Raw genomic sequence first — 26,499 nt, forward strand, 5'->3', positions numbered from 1 at the left:
CTACTGCCTAGTCTGAAAAGCAGCAAACCGAGCAGTCGAACGACAAAGATGGTCAGTTCAGACAGATATGCTCCGAATCAAAAGGCCTTGCACTGTTACACACCACGGCCTGCGCCCCGTCCAGTCTGCAACCCACAGCTGCCTACAGCACTTGTTTATTGATATATAGATTGTCATGTACGGAAGATATAGGAATTTCTCTGTAGATACAGAGAGAGAGAGAGAGGGAGGGACTGAGGAGCTCTATGTATTGAATACAGCCCTGCACAAAGAAAGAACTCTTCCTATATGCAAAGAGCATTACAAACCGCTTCATTGCATCTTGGGATAAGAATCTCTTGTCTCCACTGTATCCTAGATTGGAGGGCCAAAGCTCCGCTACCCTTCAAAGAAGGACTAGACACATTTTACAATACCACTCAGGATCTGTTTTTTGTACAAAAGCAAAACATTAAGCAACTACATTTCTTTTCAAATTTTATTTGGGAGAAATCACAGAAATTCTGATATGCTCTTCTCTTTATGCAAAATATATCTGAATGAAGAAGGGATGAAGTCGGATGTTTCAATGTGGATCTATTTCAAACAAAAATGTATCAGTGCTCAATCTCACCCTACAGCATAACACTGCTGCAGAAAAGGAGTGACAAAACACTTTGTCTATCATCTGAGGTCCTCATAAAAATTTTAAAAAGACTGCTCCTCTGTACACACGATATTAGTAAGAATATTACTGAGAATATTCAGCCATTGGAGTTATATGATTTCTTCACAAGGAGACAATAATTCAGTAGCAAAGTTAGGACAAGTTTCAATTCTTAAAGTTTAGAAGGCAATTATTTCTACTGCAGAATTTTTGAAAAATTTTGTAAAAAGGGGTTTTAAAATACATCTAGTAAAAAATCAGACTAATTTGTATTTACTGGGCTGCTAGGTTGCAAATATCTGTGATTTTCAATGTTTCCTAAATATTTTTCTTCTGAGGAAGAGGCCTGTGTTTCTTGGTAACATTGAAGGTTCTGGACAGAAAAGTACAATTCCTTTCTCTAAGTCTTCAGGTCTCCTTTTGTTTTGCCTCATGGAAACCAAGTATAACAGTATTGTTCTGGCTTTGTTCCACTGAATTATCATGGGTTTTGATACATATTGTTAAAAGATATTCCATTTTTTCTGCTCTTGGACTCCATTTTTTATGATTAGGAACAAGCCTCTACTTGCCATTTTCTTTCCTTCGGTATCTATTCTGTCTCCAAGTAGTATGTACAATTGAAGATCTTTTCCACTCTCTCAGTCCAGTGCTGTCAGGACTCATTTTCTAGACATTTTACTAGCATCCCTTGCAATTCTCAAGTTTCAGAATATCAGACCCAGATCACTTCCCACTTTCAATACAATGCCATTCTGTCATAGTTTTCGCTTTTCCTTCTTCAAATCTTTGAAGTATGATTCTCCATTACAAAAGCTATGTTAGCTGTGCTCTCAAAGAATCATGGAGAAACATGACCAAAAAGAAGTCCCACTTATACTTGCTTATGTTGAATAGACTGGTTTTTGCTACAATGCTTTATAGATTTGATTTTTTTAACATATTATATATGTTAAAATAATAAAAAAGCGTCAAACAAGTAATACATTGAAAATTTTTATGGAAGGCTTTCATTGTTATGGATCATACTAAATTTACAAGACAACCCCATTTAGTAGTGATGTTTTTAAATGCATACATTGAAGTGCAATGCTCTTTTCTGTTCATAAACTAAAAGCCACATTAAGAATGGGGCATGTTATTAGTATAAGTATGCGAATATCAACAATTTATATCCATTTAGAATTTCTTACATTGAATTACTTTTTAATTATAATACATGTAACTCGGGCATAAGAAATTCAAGTACAAATATTTAGACTGTATTATTAAACTCTCTGGGATATAAGAACATATTAAATTCCATTCCTCTAGCAGCTACTGATGACTTATCTGAGTCTAGCAAAGCAATATACGTTATTTATTTTCCCAAATACCTTGGCAAGAACACTTATTTGAGAGCTGAAATGTAAATTACCTGTATTACAGTAGTAGCCTCAAAAGTTTTCATTTTGTGCATTAGCTTCATCTGTGCTATTTTAGGACTGTGAATTCTGAAATGTTTATTTTCATAAAAAGACATGTTAGGACAGAACTGAGACAATGATCTGGAAAATGAGTTTTCCTTAATGTGACCAATGTGGCCAGGTCCTCTTGTTGCCAATCCTTCTTCACCCTTGCCTTACAGAACTTTATATTTATTAAGCAGTTAATCTCACTCTTTCCCCATGTCTGCCCATCTAAACTCTCAAAGTCATTGCATTTTTGCCTGGCCACAACAGCATCTTGGCCCATGTGGTTTTGTGTCACCAACAAATTTGATCATTGTTTAAATTGCATCAAAGAAATACCCAATAAATAAGAGGTGAAGCATCTTCACATCAGACAGAAAGGCAATAGTTGTTAGTTTCCACCATGAAAAGAGCTTCTGTAAAGGCAGCTATCCAGAAGAGTCAAACACTACTTGAGAGCTAGTACAAATTTCACTAGTGTTAACAGATGCAGCACACCTGCATAGATTGTCATGCAATTTGTCCCCAAAATGGCATGTATTGTAAGATCTTTCCCAAAACATGTACTACTATATCTAAGTTACGACGCTGAAAGAGAAACTGAGTGTTTCATTAAATGACAAACTACAATGTGATATCCTCTATGAAAATAAAAACACAATGAAAAAGCCAAACGGATATAAACATGCATTTGTAATAAGACCTATTCTTTGAAATGGATATTCTATTTCTTTCTCCAAAATCACAGGCCGGAGGGAAATACTTCTCCAGTACATTGATATGTCCCAAGCCAACAATGGATTCAAGTTGCTAGACTTCACAGATCGTTCTTCTGACTTTCTGAGAAATGCTCTTTCAGCTGTATTTAAAAGTCAACTGATAACTAAATCACATCTATATATTCCCTATGCAGAATACATGAGGTATTTCAGAGCTACTATTTAGTGTTTACAGCAAGTAAGGTCTAAATTCAGATAGGATGGTGACTGACACTCACTACACGCACTGTCTTACTCTTATTTAATATTTATTTCAACCCACTATTTTAAAAATAAATCTGGAAGAATAATAATAATTACTATGATAAATTGGCAACAAAATATTATGTAATCAGAATCTCATGATGTGAATGCAATAGAAGTTTAGATACTGATTCAGTTCCTAGTATCAAATTCTTCTTGTCATGCTTCAGCCCTAAATATACAGAGCATTTTACTGGTGTAAATGGTAACTGCACTGATAATGATTTTACACTTATGTCTCACCTTTCCTTCAGGAAAATTCTCAGTATTATACCAAACACACACACACTTAATGGGAGAACCAGTTTATACATCACTGATACCCAAGCATTTTTTAAGAGGATGCAGATGATACAGTCCTACTACACAACAACAGGCCTACAAATTAAGACTTCCATACAAAAAGGAGGTAGATTTCAAAAGTCAGGGAAAAAAAATGTTAATTTGGGTATCACATCAAAGATTCCACAAAGAGTCACGCAAAACAAATTCATGGGAATTTTAGGAAGTTTAGCAGAACCTATGAGGAATTTAATTTTTCTTCTGTTGAATAAATGAATCCTCTGCCCAGTGATACCAGAAGATGCAGCTGGTTTCAGTAAGTTTGTGGGAAGATTCCCCAACAATGTTTAATGAGACCAGTTTTGGGTTTACCCATATACTATTATAGTTTTTCCTGAGCAAGGAAATACCAAATACAGCAGCAGGTAAGCCTAAAGACTGAGAAACCCCTTCATGCCCATGTGTGCCAATAGTAAGGATTCAGATAGTTTTCCTTCCCTTTTTCTTTCCCATTCTTAGATGTTTACATCTAGAACATCTTCTCTTTCTGTAACTGGAAATTCAAGGATTTGTTAGTAACTGTAATAATGACATTAAATTCATAATATGCCTGGTCAAGTCCCTTGCACATTGCAATAGAATACTCATAAGCCTCCAAACACGAAGAAACACCAAAATGTATTGGCACTTGAAACAAAACAGAAAGAGAAGGAATGCAAATTATCCACGCGCCCTTCCTTTGTTCCATCTGTTTTCCAGTCTATGTCAAAGCAAGACTTTCTGTGGTCAAGTGCTTCCTAAAATAATGCAGACATTAAATTCTCTAACTTGAAAACACAGAATTTCCTGTTAAATCCAGTCAGAAGTAAATACTAAACACAGCCATTTTATAGACCTTTAAAAGCAATTCTTTATCCCTGAAAGCAATATGTATTCCAATATCACTGCCTTAGAAACTATAATGTGCTCAATTTGTCCACATCAGTTACATTTCATGGCTTTACACGGCTAGATGTAATACAGTGTGCTCAACTACACAACAAGAAAGTTAAATGCTTGAGAGAAGGGGGACTTCTCCAAAAGTCAATATGAGAAACTAGAAAGCGACAAAAGTAGTTCTAAAGTTTTTTGGGTTAAAAACAAAGACTGCTCTGGAAGTGAGTCAACAGATATTGACTGAGAAGATCTGGTACTTTGAAAGAGAAGAATTTGAGAGTACTAGAAATTTGATATAGTCTATAGCAGTGATTACACAAAGTAATAAAAATCAAACACGTTATTGACAAGTTTGATTTAGCTTGATATAGAAGCAAACCTCCTCTGAAACAATGCAAAATATTTGAAAGCTCAATAATATTGGCAAAAATATAGTAATAATAATAATTAAAAGTCAATGGAGAAAGAAAATGCAATTGCCAGCTACCTCACAGAAAGTATAACTCTGTCCTTACCCTTGGAATGTTGGGTATCAGTCAAGCCTGAACATAGCCGAAGACACTGGAGGTGCCGAGGATTGCACAGTGAGAATCAGCAGGCAGTGTGGGTTCACTGGACGGTCTCTGCACTTTAGGGGAAAATACTCATAGCCCTACCTCCTCACAATTAATCTACTCAGTTCAGGGTTTCGTGAAGAATCCTTCTTCCACGTATGGCACTTTTTCTTCCTCAATGAGTTAAATTTGGAATCACGTGGCCACTACTAGAGGATAATTCCTACAGTCATATACACAATAGTATACACTATATAGTAGTGTGTTGTGCACACTATATACTGCACTGTTTTAAATAACTCTTAAGCAACAATGCTTCTTCTTTTTGATTAAATCCTTCAAGTGGCCCAATTGTGTTGCTTTCCACCCCTTTATTAAATATAAGACCTTGGCATCATAGGCTGTGTCTATATAGCAGAAATATACATTGAATAAAATAACTCAGATCCCAGACAGCTGCATTAGCACTTTGTTCTGCTCAAGTTAATTAGCCCCACTTTTCCCCATGGCCCGTGATTCAAATCTGACTTCTGATTACAATTTCAGTTATAGTTGAATAAATCATAAATAGGATGCTATATGCCACTAACTTTTTTTCAACACAATTTTTTATAGAGAATTATTTTATTTAGACTCTAAATGGTAATTAACTTAGGAGTACACTCAGCAGTTGTAAAATTCATGCTGTTCTGCACTTGTAGAGGTACAAAAGGTCCCTTGTTTGCAGTACTATGCTGATTGATTCCTATGGTAGAGCTGTTGATGCTCTGCATGAGTTTTCTCAGACAACACATGGCCTTTTAAATATTGGTGCGCTGGGTATTTATAAAGCATATATTTTTTACAGATAAGCTGGGCAAAGAAAGCTTATTGAACTTTGTAATTTAAATCAAACATTGAAAAATTATCAAAGTTTTATACAACCTATTTTTAAATGATGAAGGCAAGTTTTATAATGACAAAAATGACCAGTATCAAAGAGAAATATATTATAAGTAGCATTTATATACTGGAAATCTGAAGTCCTTAAAAAGCATATTTGTGATAAATATATCCAAATTTGCTTTACCATATCAAAAATAATAATTGCCTGATAAAAATCTGTGATTTTTGCAATATTGTGATCAATGGGGCTGCACAATACATTGCCAGCAGGCAAGCACCTCAACTGTCTGACCTTGGGACCTTCTAAGGTCCACTGTGTATTGCTGCATATATGACCTCCAGCTTTCAGTGATTCTACACAGAGAGACAGAAGGTGGAGTAGTAGTTACTCTCTCTCCTTTTCTGTGTAATTCAAGTCTTTTGTTAGCAGTGTACTTCAACTGACTAAAGCATCCTGAAGGACTGAAGCGGCCATAGGAGAGCTATCTTATTTTTCTTTGGGTGCGCGCCAGCATAAAGCCATGCAAGAGTGACTGCTAAGCTGCAGTCTTTTCAGAGTGGTGGCATGAAAAGTGCCAACATTATCAATTAAACAAAGATGGGAGTACTGCTCTCCCAGTGCATCAGCTCTGGATCTAGCAGCTGTATACTTTACAAATACGAGCAGCTTGTTCTGTTTGGGAGCCTTCTAACTTTCATAAAGTAGATGGCTTTACAAACAGGACAAGATGTTGCTGAGGATCTGGCAATGGAGAAAAATACAGCTGCTCTCTGATTGCTGAGCTATAAACTGAGTTTGCCACGTAAATAATCCTCTCCATCTGTAGCATGAAATTTAGAGGAAAAACATAAGGCCTCCAATTCTGTTCTGCAAAATGCAGGCATCATCTTTATGAATGAATTTCATACAAGGTCTCAGTACTATTTGTTCCTGATAAAGCAAGACATATAGCTTTTATACCATAACTGTCTAAAGCTTGCTTGCTCTCCTGAAGTGAATACCAATTTTGAGTCAGACGATGATCACAGCAGTGCTTAAAATACACACAAGATGCATGACAAGCATCACAAATAGGACATTAAAGTGCTCCACAAAAACCTATTTTGTCACTAAAAGGGTCTTTAAGAACTTTAACCAGTATGAGACAGAAGATCAGAAAGTACTGAACAGTGACACACGTACTACTATCAGATGAACTTTTATCAGCATAAGAGAGGGTATGGAACATCCTATGCATTGGAAATAATTAGAGATCTTTAATTTCAAGAGGTGCCCCCATGGAAAATCTCCTCTACCTGGAAGTCATTTCCCCGACTCTGTGCTATGTAGTCTCCTTATCAGATTGCTTAAAGCAAAGAAGCAGTAATCGTCATATGAGAATAATTATCAAGAACAAGTCCTGTTTTGTGGAAGAGCTCTCTCCAGGATTATCTGTCAGAGGCATCAGACTACTGCATGAAAGCCTGCACAAAACCTCTGAGAGCTTTTAACACATATTTTTTATGGCTAATGAAAAATAACATTTAGAATCAGACCAAAGGCATGAAAAATATTTTTTAAATGTTATGGAGCTTAGAAATATACCACAGAGGGCAAACACAATCCTCCTTCCTCACATAACTTAGAGGGAAGGTAATAGCTGTGTCCCTTTTATGTGTGAATAAAGCAGGCACAACATACATGTGGAATTCCAAAAGATGCAATTAATCAAAACATCTTGAGGTCGCACAAACAAGGTATATTTGCAATATAGAATACACAAAGAAACATCATTGTTGATAGTGGTTATATTCTGCAGCTTGTTTGGGAAAGCTTCATTTGATCTTAACAAAAATTTTGCCCAAGGAGGGACTAAAAATCTCATCTGGTAAAGCTGATTTTGATCCAACTCTGATGGAAAACAACTGGAGACAATGGTAGCTGAGAGCCTAGAGAGCCTACAGTACTCGAGACCCTGATAATAGAATGTAAATGTGTATCTTGTGACTTAAAGCAAGAGAAAACACTCTTCTGCAGTTAACTATAAAAAATATTCTACAATAAATATTTGTCATAATTTAACGCTTTGAATGTGGGTCCTACAGATTAAAAAAAATTCCTTCCAGATGAAGAGACAAAATAATAGAAAATGTATTTTGTCCCAGTGCTTCTACTATACATGAATGGAAAAATGAGAAGCCAGTTTCACAGGAGCTGATCTAACCCTCACATTAAAAAAAATCTGTAATTAAAGAAGTAATTGGCATACTACTGTAATTATTGCAACATATATTCTTCAAAGAACAATGTGACCTGATGAAATAGACAGGCTTAAACGTGCAAATTATTATTTCTCTTCTTCTGCCAAGTGTCCTTAAGAACTACTATTTTGCTTGCAAAATGACTGCTACAATTTGACTGATCTCCACATAACCAAATTTCTCCGTAACATATTTTTAAGTTTCCCATTAGCAACCAACTAACAACTAGTTAAAATAACAAAAAAATAATGTTTAGGCTTCATTACTCATTAGGATTAATTGTACTAGAATACAAGGTAATACCAGAGTTTATGGAATTCTACCATGCTAGAAAGCAAACTGCTCATTTCTTTCTCTCCAACACCAAACAGAGGCACTATACACATTCTCCTCCAGGAAGATGTTGCCCGCTCTGAAGTTTTGGTACTCAGTGGAGTAGCTTCTTGATACACATGGAAGGAGAGTGTAAACAATCAGACGATTATCTGTTTAAACATGTCTTTTACACTACCTGAAGCTCTCCAATTTAGAGTTTGACAAACTCTTTAGTTTGTTGCCTTTAGAACATTTAGAAATGTTGCCTTCTTCCCTTCCAGTCTGCCTCATTTCAGATGTTACTTCTTAAAAATTATATTTCAATTGAATATTCAGCATTGACTTGTCACCAGTGAAGAAAATGCCAGAAATTCACGTATTTAAATTCTAAGTACAGCATAAAAATTAATGCTGTATGACAGTCATCACAGGGTACATTCTCTAAACAACAAAAGACAGATTTTCCTTATGAAGCAAATGCAGCTTGGTTCTTCCTTCCTTGTTTTATTCAATAAAACTACAGCATGATTGTGTATCTGAAGTAAAACTCACTTCATTAACTTTAATAAATGGGGTCTGAAGCCAGGTATGAGATGGCACTTCTACATACTTGTTTCCTACCAACTAACACCCATCAACTCATTGCACTGTGATGCAACAGGTAGAGACAGAAGAATTAGTACAAGGAAATAAACTGTGATAGAGCTTTCAATTCAACAGCAACAAATGCTGCTTTGAGAATACTCGGCCTTATGCTGCTAGTGTCTTTAAAAACAAGATGACCTAATATCCTATGGTTTGAGGACACCAGGCTGTATTACAAACAGGAAGGTTTGGCTCTTTACAAATTGCAAACCGTTGTTCAGCTTTATGAACAGACATGTACAGACTCATCTCTCTTCTGTCCAGTCCTTTCTGAAAAGTGCCACAGCACAAAGTGGTGGCCCATCTGATGGCACCTGTAAAGGTTCTGAAAACTCCTGACAGGAAAAAAGAATACAGTCTCACAGAATGACCAAACTAGAGTAGTCAGAAAATTGGGATAACCGCATTTTTTCCAATGGAAAAGATCTATTTTGGGGGAAAGGTCTGGAAGTTTACACAAATGAGCCTCCTAACCTTTCTTTCAGTAAACCTGCTGTTGAATGATTTATGAAAAGAAACTTTCCAGTCAGACAGGCCCAGAATTAGAGATGTGTTTGTACCTTTACTCTCCCTTTAAATATGTATTAGTCAGATTTTAAGTACATCAGCAAAGGTGATCTTAGGCACTGGTACAGCATTGATTCATATCACATACTGGAAAAGAAGTGTTTGAATGTAATTTCAAGCCTGTGTCAGAAAGGAATTGTACAAAAGAGAAAAAGCTAAAGTCGCAAGTTTCCTGACCTCCAAGTGCTTGTGTCTGCCAAATATACATTAGCTCAGCTTCTACATTTAATACGAAAAAAGCTACAGTCCTGCCAGCACCTATTCACTCAAGTCTTAAAACAACTAAGGATAAAACAGTCAAAAGAATTAACTCAGCCACACCTGCAAACCGTGCAGCTTCTCATGTGATGCATAGCATTAGATGCAAAGAGAACAACCTGGGTTAACATTTGGGTGTTACAATGTGAAAAAGATAAACACTTCATGTGCCGATTAAAATTAACATGATCTTCTATGACAAATACAGTGGCTGCACCTCTTCCATCAGTATACCCACCACTTTCAGGTGAACTCAATCATTTAAAGCAAATCTGGGGTACTCCAAACTCTACAGAAGGAATGTGAACAGCAGGAGTTCCCCCAGTGGTAAAAATACCTCAAAGAAAGCTCTCTTCCTTCCCAAATACCTACTATACAGTATTTTGGGCAGCTAGCCAAAACCTTGTCTCTAAATAGCTCTAGAGTGATTTAGAGATACTTTTGCCACTCTTTAAAAATAAATAGTTCAAAACGATACATTTACTGCACACTAATACTACACATCTGAGAAGATAACACCTTTAAAAAACCTCTCTAGCTTTCCTGTCTAAGAAATCATTCCTAATGCGCACAGTAATTTCTAGAATTTTATTAAAATACTTTTCTGTTATTGTATCATGTCACACAACAAACAGTCATTATCCAGAATTAGACCACTGCACTCAGCTATAGTCTGATGATTTGTAAAGTATTGTTGTAAAATACCAAGGTTTTCTGAGTTTAAACCTATTTCAGATATTATAAATCCTTTTAAAATTCTGAAAACCACAAGGAAGGTTAAGTAATAAACCTTAATTCTCTGTGACATGCTCCTCGAGACACTGTTCTTGTTCAACACATAGCATCCACGCTCAGGAACATTATGAATTGTCACCCTAATCTATCAGCAACATTCTTTGCCATAGAAGAAGTACAACCTGCTCTGCAGATAGAGGAGCTATCTGTTACAAGCACCTTACACGCCTCCCATTCTGATAACTGCAGTGGGAAGTAGCTCTTCTCACCACAGTTCAGATCCAGAATCATTTATTATATTTCTAAGTCTGGCTAAAGACAGAAACTTTAAGTATACTACAGGCTTGAATACTGACTCTTACAATGCAATCCTGAGGCCTTCAATTAGCACATACTACTGCTCACAGGGAGCTAACTATTAGCTCTATCTTATTCTTTCAGGGACAAAATATTTCATTCCATAACTTATAAATTAAATTTCTCTTCACAGTCTAAACCAGATATTGCATATTGCCTGCATTACAGAAATCTGTGAATTTTTTTCTAAAGATCCTACTGATAACAGCTTTACAGAAAACACTGCCATTTATGAAATCAATTTCTTTTGCATCCTGTTAGTGCCCTAGGTATAGTCCCTTACTGATTATCATTTAGGTATGATCTTAATTTTATTATGTCTGCCTGCATAGGATTAAATACATATTTAAACAACCGAATTAATTTAAAATAATGATAAAAATCAGTATATACAGTTGCAATTCTACAAATACAATTCTGAGAGGCAAAATAGAATAACATTTCTTGTTTTCTTAGCTTGACAAAGTATGGATATCTGAAAGATTTTTATGGTGACATTTTCTCTTTAAAGCAGGACTGAAAGTTTGCAACATTTAAACCCTTGACTTAACACGACAGGAAGGAGATAACTCTCTTTTAAATAATCTTAGGAATTTATAAGCTTACTTGCAATTAGCATAAACGAAAGCTAGTTTCAGACTGTGTAATTATTGCACAGCAATGCAGTACCTAAGCCCTAAAGATGACAGCTTCACAAGTGCAACCATTCTCTGTCTTGTTAAGTGAATAATTTAAAGTAGATAATTAAGAACACTGCAGCATGGCTGCTTGCAGTGGATATCACTGCAAGTCATCTGTTTTCAGAATTATCCCTGTAACGTCAAAGATGCCAGATACCAACACATTTTTTAATGAATAAATAAATAAATAAAGCTCCACCATCACAATTACTCACCGTTTATGGCTGTGGTTATGCCATTAACGACATCTTTAATGTATTGACAACCTCACCTTTTAGTCGCTAGTTCAAATACAGTCCAAGAGGGTAACGACTGAAGGTATTTATACAGCTGCATAGTGAACTACACAGAACAAGCTGAGGGGAAAGGGCTATCTTAAGGGACAGATATCTGAGCTACAGAAATCATCACTGTAATTGGGACCTTTGTTGGCAGCTTCTGCAAGGAGGGGAGGGACTGAGTGGGGGATGAAAAATCCCATTTCTAGGACTACTAGAGCCCTGTTCTACTAGCAGGTTGCTTTGCTCAGCTCTGCCAGGCTGGACATGTTGTAGGACTGACAATACCATTTTGCAGCTAGCTAAGGCATTTGGTACCATTTTTCTTCAAACTGGCTAATTCTAAATTTATTCTCATTTATGCATTTTAATCTTCCCACAGCTCTTAGAGAAAGGTCAAGGGCATGAAGATATTTTTAGCTATGAGCAGAAATGTATTAAAAAGTTAAATGAAGCTCCAAGTCAGATTCAAATAATTTGCTATTTACTAAATCAAAAAACATCGTATGACTTTCTCCCTAAATATTAACACAGAGTTAAAACATTCACATTCTACCCAACCCAGAAGAGAGCTGTCTAGATATTTTTAAAGTCCGCACAAATTAAAAAACTAAACACCACATGAAACCCCGTGTTCAACAGTTCTCACATCAATTTATACACAAGATTAAATACACTAACACACCACAGTTCTTTGCAAGTCTCCCTTAATTTCCTATTGCGAAGGTGGGACATTTGGCAAGGGGAAGAGACATCTCACACATCAGCAGCCTTGGGGAATGTTTGCTTAGAAACACACAGTTTGACCTCTCAAAGGATCAAAGGAGTTTACTTCATCAGGTTGTAAGTGTTATCAACCACTCCAAGTCTGTGTCTCCATTTCACTATTTAGGAGACTAAAATGAAGTAAACAGATTATGAGACAAAGAACTGACACATTTTCTCAGTCTATATGGGCTTATTATGAAGCTGTAATTTTCATGACTTTTCATATGAGAATACTATGCAATCCTTTAAAGAAATCTGACAAGCAAATTTATCAGTTTCTAATGGAATTACAAATAGTGCAGAAACCTCGCTGTCTTCAATCATGTCTTGTTTCATGACTGCGTATGTGAAGAAAAGACTTGTTTGTCTGAGTCCTAATGGATAACATGATGTTCATTCCTACAGCAATATAAAATGAACAACAATAAAAACTATAATTTACTTTGCTGTCAGGTGCTGATCCTGTAGGTGTGAAGGAAAACAAGTAAAGCTGCAGGGACTGGGGTTTGATCTGGTGGTGTACTCAAACATTCTGCAGTTGAGATCTAATTGCACTTAATCTCCTCAATAAAATTATCTTCACTGTTATTAGTATCCCAGACTTGTGTTATTATATAATCCTAACCTATTTTTTAAACAGACATTTTAATCTGCTGCTTAAGCGTTCATTAATGCAAAGCCACTGCTGCGCAGAATACATTCTACTCTGTCTGCAAGCGGCAAGCCTGGAGAAGTCTGAGTTTTTGGACACGAATTCTTTGAAGCTGCTACCAAATGCTAGTACCACCTCTCTTAACTTTGTTTATGACCTGACCACAACAAGCATATGCAAAACTTAATCCTTAATCTTAAAAATATTCCATCTGAAAAAGATTACTTTAAAAAGTGCAGTGTCATTTATAAGTACACCGTGATATCATCCAAATATATGTGTTCATATGTAACAAATTTGGATGAGTCCTTTCTTTCTTGTTTCATTTCTGAATCTGAATAAATAATCTTCATGTCAACTAACCTAAATGCATGAATTACTTCCCATTTTGAGAATCCTGAGATGCTCAATTATCTAATACAACTGTCAGCCATCAACTGTACTTAATTGTCTGTATGTTTCAAGACTACTGCATGTTTATTTATATCACTTGCACGACACACTAGATGTTTTATGAGACTAGAATGAGATATGTCATAGTGTAACGCTCAGCAATATCACAGGAAACCATATTTGCTTTTTTTAATCCTAATATTTCAAGGAAATGTAGGTAAAGTGAGTATTAGTCTCTCCTCTATCTTCTCCACACCCCGGCAGCTCCCAGCTCCCAGTGATTTTTTAACTCATAGGACATACTTAAACAAATTTGACAGAGGAATTAATATGAAGTCCTTGCAAATTTTATTAAAAACTGCAGCTTTTAGACCTGCCCACGAAGGACAAGGCAGGCATGTCTCTAGCTCTGAGCCACTCTAAGAGAGAGCAGGTGCCTGCCCGCCTCTGCCCATACAGTCCTTCAGAGCATGTGTAACACCACACCAGCCACAGCATGTGCTGCCCCACAGAGACGAGAGACATGGGACAGAGTTAAGGACTAGTGAAGAAACAAGGGAGTACATGTGGAGAGGGCACAGCCCAGGGAGAGAAGATAGGAGCTCTGTCTGTGTGGAGAGCGGTGGCATCCAGGAGACAGAGGACTCTGGTAGGAAACCAGGCTTTATTAGTTCAAATATCCAGGAAAGATTCCTTTTGTTAGACCACATCTCCAGCTTTTTACAGGGAGGGTGAGAGAACCATTTGGAGAATGCTGGGAAAAGCAGAGTTTAAGGGAAGCTTTCAAGGAACAGAAAGGTGTTGCATCACCAGAAGTACTGCACAAGGGAAGACAGGGAAGTGTTGGGGGAATGGAGAAAGGTAGAGCCAGAGTGGGGCCAGAGGCAGACCACAAAGCCAAGGCATGAGTCAAGAGAGCAAAGAGAAGCCTGTCATAAAAAGGAAATGGAAAAACTGTAGTCAGATTTCTGAGAAGTGAGTAGCTAAGGTGGAAAGCAGAGCTGCTCCAGGTTGCTGTGACACAGAAAGAAACTACTGAAGTCCCACAGCTAGAGAGGATTTGGTGGAGCAGTTACGGTTCAGAGGGAGCAAAGTAGTGATGGCAGCATCTGGAAAAGGTCTGTCAAGGTAGGAATGAGTTGGAGTTATTCGCTCAGGGAAGCAACAGCGATTAGCACTAGCCTGACTGTTAGGGTTAAAGGTAAGAAACATCAGCAGTGGGCTGGAGGCTGCGGGACTGGGGAGCAGGGAGAATCATGGTACTGTTTCCTGCAGAGGAGGAACAGTGATTTCTGGTTTTGCTTAACTGAGCTTTACTACTGAATTTAGGGTGCAGGATTTAAAAGGAAGAGAGTGGAAGCTTTTAACACTTCTGAACCTCATCAGCTGCATGACAAAACTTTAATGGGAAGATGCATTTTATGGACATCAGACAGTGATAAAATCGTATAACCAGTGAATGCAGAAATTCATCTTTATTTATGGGTTCCTACTCAAATTGTTTGATATCTTCAAGTCTCTTTACAACCCATCATTTCTGCAAATTTCTATGCAGGAAGAGCTTTCTCTATGCCATTACACTTTGTGTCATGCATCTCTCATGTTAAATTTCAGGCTGAGTGCAGATTGCACAGGACAATAGCCTGACACTTATAAAAACTGTCAAAGCATCATAGTAACTAATGAAATAGTCCAAAAATAGTTTGTGTTAATGCCCTAACTATACTGACAGCATTGTTGTTACATCAGTTTCATCCACAGAAAATGCAAAATTATAAAAATAATACAAAAAAACTAATATAAATTATAGAGTTAGTTTTCGTAAATGAAAATGGTCACATTTCTAAGAATCAAAGCTGTAAACATATTCCTTTCACGGTTAAAACAATATAACATACATCTTAAAATAAGAAATGTTGAATACTTATCACAAATAAGTTCTGCCTTACAATCCAGAAATTCTTATTTCTTTTCATCACACAGAGGCATTTTACTCTTAGCATTTTTAACATACTGTCAACTCCTGACAGATACCACCAGATACTTCCAAGGCTGTCAAAGTTATCCCTGAGAGTCAAATACATATAGGGTTATAAAAATAAATTCTTAAAATATTTTAAAATGTAAAGAACCAAAGTGCAAATCGTCTGCTATAAGCTGCACCTTGCTGTGCCATCAAGAGACAGAAAGCTGCAGGATACTGCTCTTTTGGGCCTCGTTCTCTGCATTTCACCAGGGGACACAGCTTATAGACAGAGCACTTCAGGAGCCCTCTGAAGAAGGCTGTCATACAAATACGCCGGCTCAGTGCAGGCTTCTCTTCTGCACCAGTCCTTACGCCGCCTTTATCACCACAGCGTTCCCAACAGTAGGCTCAGCACTGCACCAAAGCTGTGCCACACGTGCCACAGGCTTTTCCTCACTCACCACGTCGTGCCTTCAGCAGCCCCATTAGCAGGCTGGTTGTGTCCAACTGCTTACCCCTGCGACGCAGCAGCCCGTACACACCTGACAAAACTGGGAAGTTTCTGGCAAGTCCTGTGTTTCTAAGGTCCCCTGGCAGCCCACGCCTGCTCCTGCTCACCACGTCCTTGAAATGGCGGTACCTCTCCCATGGGTAACCAGATTCTCCTTCCCTCCTCAGTGCCCAGAAAGTACCGGATCTCTCCTCGCAGTCCCACAAATGCTGCTAGCAGTACCTGTGTGCTTTTGCTCCTACTTCGGAGGAACTGGTGTGGCACGTACACAAACCATAAACCATGTAATGGGAAACAAGAATATTCAATTTGCTGCTCAAAAGCACATACGCAGTTCCTCATTTGATATCTGGCCCACCACAGTATAGAGACTTTTCTGCAAAGATACCCATTAAAGGGATGGCAATTCTACCTTCAACAGGTGCTACTCTAGACAAAGAAAAGACGTGGTTCATTATACATTGTAAGCAAAATGCCTGGCTGTGCTAATTCAATTAAGCATCTCCCAACACTTTCCTTTGAGGCTTCAGGAGAATATTGATCTCCTTTGAGTTTCCTTCAAGACTCCTAAATATTCTCTCTTACTACTCCTAGCATTCAAGGAGACACTGAATATTCATGCATAAATGCTCTGTGTTGTATCATCAGATGCTTCCTCCTTCCATGGAATGGATTTCATCTTGTTTCCCGTGTTGAAGAAGGTTGACAAATCCTGCCTAGACTACTGGGACAAACAGAAATTCTACATTTGCTCAAAGCTGTGCATTTTAAATACTTCAGGAAGAAAGACCTTTTCTTCTGTTTTACTGATCCTCAAAGAATTTAGCAAAAAAGTTCCAATAATCTCACCAAGGAAAGAAATATGGACTAAGCTGAGGATATTTACATATTCCTATTTGGGGTTTCAAGGCATGTTCATGTTCCTGCTGAAGTTAAAAGTGCACAGGCATTGCTTTTATAAGCTAGTCAATCAGTTACTTCAGCAAGGTACTTAATTCCCCTCTCATAATCAGATCTAGCTTCAAGAAATGCAGAAAACTAGAAATTCAAAGAGTTCCTGCAAGCCAACAGTCACCAAAGTGATTTTCTTTTGTGTGAAGTCCAATCTGATTATGAAAATGCAGAAGTGGAAATCAGCAACTAGTATCTATGCACCCTTGATAACTTGTTATCTGACTGGAAGCCAGCCTAGTTGTCTCTGCAAAGAAAATCTGCAGACAGAAATGTCAAAGAACACAAACATTGTACATGCTCATATTAGATTTATTTTTGTCAAACTATTTTCATTTCGTTAAATGTAGCTAAAATAGATGCCTGTGTTGTTTATTTTTTCTTGCAACAGGCAAAGGGCCACAAATTCTCACTGGGGAAAGAAGAGTTAGTCTGGATGTGTAAGTGTAAAACCAGTATCAAATATTGGTCCAAGGGCTATTATTTTAACGTATTACCTCACAAAGGAAAATGAAGTTGTGCATGAGACAATCTAGTGTAGCTACATTAACATGTTTTTACTTCTCTTTATCAAAAGGCTGAACATCATATCAGAAACCCAGAACTAAGCCAAAAAAAATAGAACAGGAAACAGAATACATCATAATCAAATAAAAAGATTCTGATGTGTTATGCTTACTTCAGTGGGAACAGAATCAGATTGCAAGACTCCTATTAACTTAGTAAGATCTGGTTTATTGTTTAGGAAATTGGGTGAATGTGCAAGGTAACTAAGATGAAGTATCTCTTTTTTTAAATAAACTGCAGCGACATGGGAGGTAAGAGCTAATAAGAGCATTGTAAATAGTCAAGAGAAATCAATATTTTTAATATTTTGTAAATGAAATTGCCTTTGTAGAAATGTGGCATCTCAAATCTTCATACAGAAATGTCAGAAAAAGATATAGCAATAAAATTAGAAAAATATGTAGCATTTGAAATATACACAGATTTAGGAATAGAACCAGGATTAGAGGCCTCAGGCAGTAGGAATTGGAGATGTCATACAGTATTAATTCATGGGAGAAGCCACTAATTCACATTCCACAAACCCCAAAAGGAAAAAGATTGGCTAGGACAAAGACACTAACTTATCTTTTTGATAAACAATTTAAAAATGCTATATATGGATTCTACAAAAGAAAAGTAATTTACCAGGTAAGAAAAAAAGAAGCAAATGCTAATTAAAGTGTCAGGAACCTGCTATCCAGAACACAGCTCTTACATTAGTTCAACAATTGAAAAATGAATGGGGGAACGTTCAATTCTTAATTAAAAGAATTTGGGGATTGTGAAAGTTTGGGCAAAATTAATTCCTGTGACACAGTGTTTTCTACACCCCCTCTTTACAGAAGTAGCAAAAAGACAAGGTATAAGGAATCCTAAAGGACCTTAAGCACACAGACAAGGAAGCTTTGTTTCTCTGGATCCTGAGAATTCATATTGAAAAACCCTAACCTTCCTCCCCCACCTTTGCTCACAGCAACTTTTCCAAAGGAAACACTTGCAGTTCGTTCTCTGTGATGCCTCTACCTCACTCTTGGGAAGGATAAAATAATGGGGAGGGGCCAGATACCTGATATCGATACTCAGAACAGGTTTTATGCTGGGGAGAAGGCAGTATCCCCTTATAAAAGTCTGTCAAATCTCCAAAAATCTCTGTTTTGTATATTGGACTTTCCAGACATCAATTTTCTAATCTGTGAACATCAATGACACAGGATGCTTAAAACACTGAAAAACTCAGAGGAAGAATTAACTAATTAATCCACTCTCCTTCTGAACAACCTAGAGATCCTAGACAGAGACCCAGACCCATTTTATGAAATCCAACAGAAAGAGTGGCCGTGAGACTGCTAAATTTAAATGCCACCAGCACACACACCCTTCTGAGAATTCCAGCACTGCTAACTTTTTATACTCTCAACACTTTAAATACAATAAAAGGCCATCTTACTCATCATAATTGGTCGTATTTGAACTTACAGCTTATTCAGTATGCATATCAAACATACTAACTTCTTATGTTATGCTACCCATGTTCTAACGTGGAATGAAGTACAAAGCCCTATGTGCTGTGCTGTCTACTGAACTCTTGTTTTTAATTAACAAATTTACCATAATAAATATAAAATATACCCTTTTCCAAATATAAGCTTCCAGATACCTTCAGCAACAGAAGATTCCCAGAGTTTTAAAAAGTAAACAGCCTCTCAGGAGAACAGCAGAATCAGGAAACACTCCTTTTGACATGTTATCATATGAGCTAGTTCCTCTCATTTGTCAGTGGTACAAAAGGCACTTTGCAAAAACAGTTTACTACACTAAAAAGAAATATTGGCAAAATAATTAATTTCTACCTGTCTTGCATTTTAGCAGCTAGAAACAAGACAAAACCAGAAGCATGTAACCAACCAAATCTCCACAGATTACCCACAAAACCTACACGTTTTAAGAAATATTCTGATTTATCAAGCCTGTTCTTTAAGATTATTTCTGAACATAATAGATGTAAAAGAAAGAAGGAAAGATACACAATGCTGAACAGTGAGTTAATAAGCCTGTGATTAACTAGGCAACTTAAAAGTGAATCCATGGGAGAAGAGCGTTATGTCATCCTAAATACTGTGATCTAAATAGTCAATTCTTTTTAACATTAAGTATTCTATTTACACCACTTCACAGATATGGCTTAAGGCGTTTTATTCAGCTTTAGTGGCTCTCCAGTTTGCATTGAAATGAATGAGGCGTTTCAGAAACGTTTATTTTCTACAGGTACGTGAACCTACAGCTTTTACGCAGGATATTTTCTTACAAGATTCCACAGAGGTGACCACTACACTGTATCAGCTGATACCAAAATAATATCTTCCAGTTGTGAGGCTCAATGTCAAATACAATACAAATTCAAGAGGCAAACTGTTCCCCAGGTAGTAAAAAGCTGTAGATAGCTTTAACAAGTGACTAATTCAAGCATCTATCCTCGATTTGGTGTGAAACTCACCTCTGAAATCCAATCAACAGATTTTGCATTTACTGTAGTTGTGACAGAAGTCAGTGGCCTTAAAATGTTTTCACCTCTCAGAAGTTGTTAAGGTTTAAGCAAAAATGTCTGTTTAAGCAAAATCTTACAATGTAATAACTAACCCAAATCTGTTACCCTCTGAACACACACACAAATACTTTGAAAGAGCTGCCTACCAGCAAGAAATTCACGCCCTTGAGGCAGAAGTACCACATCAGACATAGTAGTTCTAAAGAGAATTCAGACCTAGACATGCCCAAAACAAAAAACAAGACAGTCCCATCCTTCAACTGGGAAGACTCACAGTCCTGAATTTGGCCATGGGAGGTGTCAGAGGACTAATTTTACAGAAGGAGCTGAATTATGAACTTAAAAGTGTCGATGAAGAAGGAAGATCAGACCCTTGTGATGACATATCCTGAGTATTCAAGTAAATCAGACACTGAACTTGTATTCCTAGTTTAGCCATCAGTTATTTTTTTAAAGAAATTCCACTTTTGTTGCAGAACTAGTAGTGTTTAGCAATATATTCCTCATTTTTGTTTTAAATCAACACGCTTGAACAATTAATGAGAAAGTGGCATCCTGTTTCCATAGAGGATGCAATTTTGAACATCTTTCAGTATAGAATTAGATCAACTTTAACTGCTTTTAAAAACTGTCCTCCATTTCTTAGACTTATGTACACTACAAAAGACTTCTGTAACACGCAAAACAGTCATCTTAGCCAATGTTTTTTCTCTTTTATGTACCATAAAAGATAACTGTTGTGATTTTCTATACTGTCTCTAAAATAAAGAAAAAAAGATGGCAAAAGCATTGCACTTGAAGTATATCAAGTCATACATACACAGTACCACAGAATGGCCTTTGTGAGATGAAACGGTTAATCACTGCTTTTAATTATACCCAAGTAACTTTAAGGAGAGTGAATACTGCAGTAACATCTATAAACACAAGGCCCACGTTAGCAGAATACCAGTTATGAAACCCCTGCCAACACTGCTTGTACAGGCGTTTTTTTGGTTTTGTTTTAATCAAGATATAAAAACCTTATCAAGTTCTGCTCTTTGGGGTATTTGCAGAGCCCTGCAAAAAAATCTGTAAGACTAGGCAGCTTTAAAGAATGTAACGTGCAGTAGTAACCATGACGATAAGAAAAATGCTTTTGCTAAGCTTTTTTCTTTCAGATGACAATACTTCCAAATACTGGTGGTCTTCCACCATATTACAACTTTTGTTTGTTGCTCCCTGTGAATCTAGGCCTTCAAATCTTGTAAACCTCAAACTTCTGACAAAGTGAACAGCAATTTGGGGAGCACTAGTGGCACACAATGAGTCTTGACCAGTCCACCAGCATCTTAAGTGACTGGTAGGATGGATGTCACTTGTTGACAACTGTGTCTTATTTCATCGTTGCACAGAATCTTTAGAAAAAAAATGGCTACATTTTTAAGATGATTACTTTGCAAGTAAATGGGGAATCTAAAAAATAACAGAAAGGCAGAGTGTACATAGGATAATTATATGCACATCATGAAACTTCTGAGGTAGCTTAGAATTTGGCCCACACAGGCTGACCACAAATTTTTAAACTTCTTTGCATTGATTTTGTCTTGGTTTTGTATTAATTTGGGATTTTTAAGCAATAAAAAATAAAGAAAGATTCTTCTTTGTTCTATACTCTTTCTCCAACAGACTTTCTCACCAAATTAGGATAATGCTTTCAAAAGATGTATGTGATTTGGATCTGAAGTCACATTTTGAAAAGTGACTAAAGGGCTGATTTTCAAAGGCATTAAGATACCTAAGGATGCATTAAGCACTTAGAATTTTTAAAACTGCCTGGGCATCTAACGCCTATTTAAATCACTTAGTCCTTTCTGAAAATCCCAATGGGCAGTTATCTACATTTTATGTGTCTACATGCCTTTGAAAATCTGTATCATTAAATACTTAGGCTGTTAAGTCCCCCTGGCTTTTAATGAGACTTAGGGTCCTAAAAAGTGTAAGTACTTCTGAGAATTGGTCAAGCCACTCTCTCTGGTCTTTTCTTCTTTCTTTTAAAGAGCCATCTACTAATGCTTATCCATAGCATGGCAGTTAACTACAGCTTCAACACTGCCAAACTTACATGTTATACTATGCACATTCAATTTTTTTATGTAACTAAAATAAAGATCCAAAATACAGACTACATCCTCATTAAGACTTTCTGAGACTACAAAAAAGAAAATTAATTCCAACCTGTAACCCCTGTGAATGCCCAAAAATCATTGTTTCAATAAATACGATCCAAAATCAGTGTAATTTAGGCTGATAAAAAACAAACAGCATAATTACCAAGCAACATATTCAAATTACCACAAACAAGTTCTGAAAGACAGCCACACAGCAACAGAAAATGTTCAGAGAAAAGCTAGAAAAAGGAGGAAGTTGTGAATAGTCTCTTTAAACAGGGAGCAGTTCCAGAAAAGAAGACAAGCCTTAATTCTGAAATTTCGTTTTTTAAACAAGAATGTACAAAACTATAAAGTGTTCCCTTATGCAAGCATTTGAAAGATTTATCTTCTGATCTTCTTTAATGTCAATGGGAGGTAACTTGCACTGACCACATTCCCAAAAAGGAACCGATTTGTAAATTAGGAACGCAGGGAATCAGATTGCCACCTACAGGAAAATTTAGCATTTATTGTCAAGAATGACTCAAAAAGAATACAAATTGCCATCCTGCCAAGCACTCTTTCAGTTTTAGTTATTATTCCAAAACCAATTAGTATTTTCTTTTGTGCAACTGTATCATAAACTTCCTAAATCCAGAAAGCCATTAACAGTTCTTTTTATTCAAGACAGTATTGCTTGAAAGTTCCATAATTCAACTACAAAGCAGCAGATTGTAATCATGCTTCAGTTAAAGAATTTAAAGTCTGCTTACCTGATACAATTGGTGCTAGCCTGAATATGTCTGATAGTCTGCTGTTAACTGGCTCATAAGGGGAATCTTCAAGCAAGTCATTTCCTAAAGACAAAAAATATTTGGATGTTTTTCTTATATGAGAATTCAGGATAAGATTTTGTCGTTTAATTTTACTCTGAAATGAAGTTACTCTGTAACAGCAAAAGGTTAATCTTTAATCTGTTTATTTGTTCTCAAAGAATTATCTATAAAAAGACCTAAAAGAAACTAGTTGGTTATCCCTGTCACTAGTTCATTTCTCTCCTTCCTCCATGGATAAGGTCATAATTTTCAGAGACAGCCTGTGACATCACAGGGACTGTCCCATCTCATGCCAGCAGGAGAGATGCTGTAGCAAGGATGTTCCTCTTCATTCACCCTAACAGCAAAGCTCCTTTTTAGAGGAGCAGCCCAGGTAACAGTTAAAAACTAGCATCTTTGGAATAAAACATTCCTAACAAGACAGTATTGGAAGGGAAACTTTTTATGATGCAGAAAATGTCCAAGAGTAGTGTAATTTATTATGAAAGTTAGAACAAAAATATGTATTGACGAAAAGAGTTAAATGAGGACCACACTAAAGTGAAAGACTGCATCTTCAACTTCAGAGACAGAGCAAAACAGGGCTAAAAATTATGTGTCTCATAAGGACCTGACTGTTCTCAACAGACTACAGGAAATCTGCCAGTGACATCAAGAACAGAAGTCCCGAGTCAACTGCTGTCACATCCCTTCTAACTGGCACTTCTACAAGCTCTAGGAATCACTAGTGCCTCAACACGCCCAGGGAGTATTGCTAGTAAATACAGGAAAGAATAAACTTTTCCTTAAAACAATGCTCCTCTTCATAGTACATTTAACTTTCAGCAAAGAGCTAAGAAACTACTTTCAGTGTCCTGTGATCTTGTTAGGTGAGTCCTAATTAAGGAGTTTAAATATTATCAGGAAAATGTCTCCAAATGATTGTTTTTGTAGCTCTTGCACTTGCTAGTGCCCTTATCTTTTGACTCTGGTTTAGAAAGGTCAGCTGGGTCCCCTGGAGGAAACCCTCATTGTGGATTTCTCAACAACAGGAGACGGAGCAGCAGCTGTTCTCGAGCCAGATGAAAGGTCCTCAGTTTGCAGCTGAAGAGCACACTGTGAATTACGGGGTCAGACCCTCGGTTTAGCCTCAGTGGCAGGAGCTAGCTGCAGATGTGAGGGGCTGCAAAAATCACACACTGCATTTGGGGAGTGTAACGTTTCTGTGCGTTGCAACGTACCCTGTAAGCTCTGGTACATGCTCCAGTAAATGCGCAGGCAGTTTTTCTCCTTCTTCATGCCCCTCTTACAGCGGCAGTTGTACAGAGATTTCTGCTTGAGAGCTTCCATGGCGCTTTTGCATTCGTCCTTTGCCTCCAGGCCTGTCGCCCGGCTGAAGTTGCTCTCTTTGCCGGCTACACACTGCCTCAGTGTCCTGTATTTAGTACTACAGCTCTGCTCCTTGAGACACTGATCGCTGGCTTTCACGCAGTCGAGGCGGTCCCCTCCAGGCAGCCCGCTCACTTCTGCAGACAAAAGTACATCTAGAGAGAGGAGACACAAACCGACAAACTCTCACTGAGGGACGAGGCAGATTTAACCAGGGCTCCAAAGCAGGTGTCTGGGAAGCACAAGGCACCTCCTCACGCAGCACAGGCAGCCAACCCCATGGGCAGCACCTCGCAAACCTCCAGGCTTCATGCTACACCTTAAGAAAAAGCACACGGGCTTTTTGTGGTCTTAGATCCACTTCTGTGGGAGTCCAAGGAAACAGTATGTTTGAACCCTGATAGTTGATTTATGAGAGAACACCAAAAGGCAAGAAAACCCACAGGGGTTAATGTGCCTGAAAAAACAAGCATTCATTATTCCTTAGATCCACTTTGGTGAAACAAATAACCCTTCCATTCGAGCGTTTAACTGAGGGGTTAAATATTCGGCCTTACTTTCCACAAGAGCTTTGCTGTAATTTCAATTACATCCACGAACAACCAGCTCGGGGAGATAAGTATCCTCACTGATTGATATTTGCCTCTTTTTGCGTCAGTCACTTTTTAAAGGCTGTATACATTTTTGCTTATTCTACATGTATAAAGGTAGAAATTATGACTCCCTCCCTCCATTTCTCTTCACGTATGATGTTTTTGCAGGAGAACAAAGCAAATTACATTAACTCTCTCCTCTCCATCGTGCCCCCTGTCATGCTCCCTCAGACACACACAGATGGAAACGCAAACATCTCCTGTGGAAAGGAAACCAGTTCGGGCTGCAAAGCGCTCGCAGTCGGGCAGGCTGCCAGGTTCAGGTGAAGATGTAATCCTTCAGCTGGCTCTTGTCACACATCAGCCCCCCCCCCCCCCCCCCCGGGCAGCCGTATTTTATTAAAATGAAAAGTTTCCCTGCAACTTGCAAAAACCCAATTTAACAAGAGGCTACACAGTAAAGTATCAAAGTCTGTAATCTCCCAGAGCTTTAAATACAGACTGAGCTAAGTGATGTGAGGCAGAGCTGTAAAAACTACTGAAAACTTCACTCTTCTGCTTAAACAATAGACTGACAACTGTCAGGCATCCGATCCCATAAACCCTACGCTTTGCTTTATGAAGCGACATACAGACAGAAATCAGACGCCAGCAACTTACCCACTAAGGGCAAAGCGAAGTACAAGATAACGAGAAACATCTTGCTGTCTTCGGATGGTTTCCCCAAACGAGCTGATGTGCCACAACAAAGAGGATCAGCATGTAGATATTCCAAAACCGCCGAGGTCCAAAGAGTCCAAGTTCAGATCCATTGAATTCAAGGGCGGGGGGGGGGGGGGGAAGAAAAAAAACAAAACAACAAACAAGCCCCTCTCTCCTCTTCACCGCAACCAGCACCAGCAGCAGGAGCAGCGACGCAAACGCTGAGCTTTTTCCCTTAGATTTCAGGTCTGAGCAACCTGAAAACACAAGCGCTGACTTCAGTGAGGGAGCGGGCGAGGCGCACGCCCGGGTTTATGTGTGTGCGAGGGAGCCAGCGGCAGCGGGGCACCAGCGCCGGTCGCCTCCTTGGGTGGGCAGCGCCTGTTCCCAGGGAGGGACCGAGAGCGCACACGGAGGGGGGGGACACACACGACACGCAGAGCCGAGCTCCGCGCCGCCCGCCCGCCCGCCCCCGGCCCCGCAGCCGGGGCCAGCCGCTGACAGCCCCGCAGCCACTTGCAGCCGCTCTCTGCGGCTGCCCGGGCACCCCCCTCCCCGGGGCGATTCGCCTCTTTCCACGCGCACACACACCCCCCAGCCCGCAACTTTATTTAGTCGCTTGCGGCGGGGGGGAAGGGGGAGGGCGGTGCGCGGGGAGCCGCGCAGGTTGCGCGGTGCGCT

At 38.3% G+C, this 26,499-nt stretch overlaps 1 protein-coding gene across 1 annotated transcript in view; it reads right to left on the reverse strand.

The window, feature by feature from the left end:
* GFRA1 (GDNF family receptor alpha 1) overlaps positions 1-25,911 on the reverse strand; it is a 144,858-nt gene extending 118,947 nt beyond the window's left edge. The window contains exons 1-3 of the mRNA XM_074908459.1: positions 25,777-25,911; positions 24,376-24,678; positions 23,093-23,176 (exon numbers count right to left, since the gene is read on the reverse strand). Coding sequence (XP_074764560.1) covers positions 23,093-23,176; positions 24,376-24,678; positions 25,777-25,816 — 427 coding nt within the window. The 5' untranslated portion in view covers positions 25,817-25,911. The remainder of the gene's footprint in view (positions 1-23,092; positions 23,177-24,375; positions 24,679-25,776) is intronic.
* Positions 25,912-26,499: the final 588 nt, after the last annotated feature.

This window comes from Athene noctua, chromosome 5 (assembly GCF_965140245.1).
Source record: "Athene noctua chromosome 5, bAthNoc1.hap1.1, whole genome shotgun sequence".
Lineage (NCBI taxonomy): Eukaryota > Metazoa > Chordata > Aves > Strigiformes > Strigidae > Athene > Athene noctua.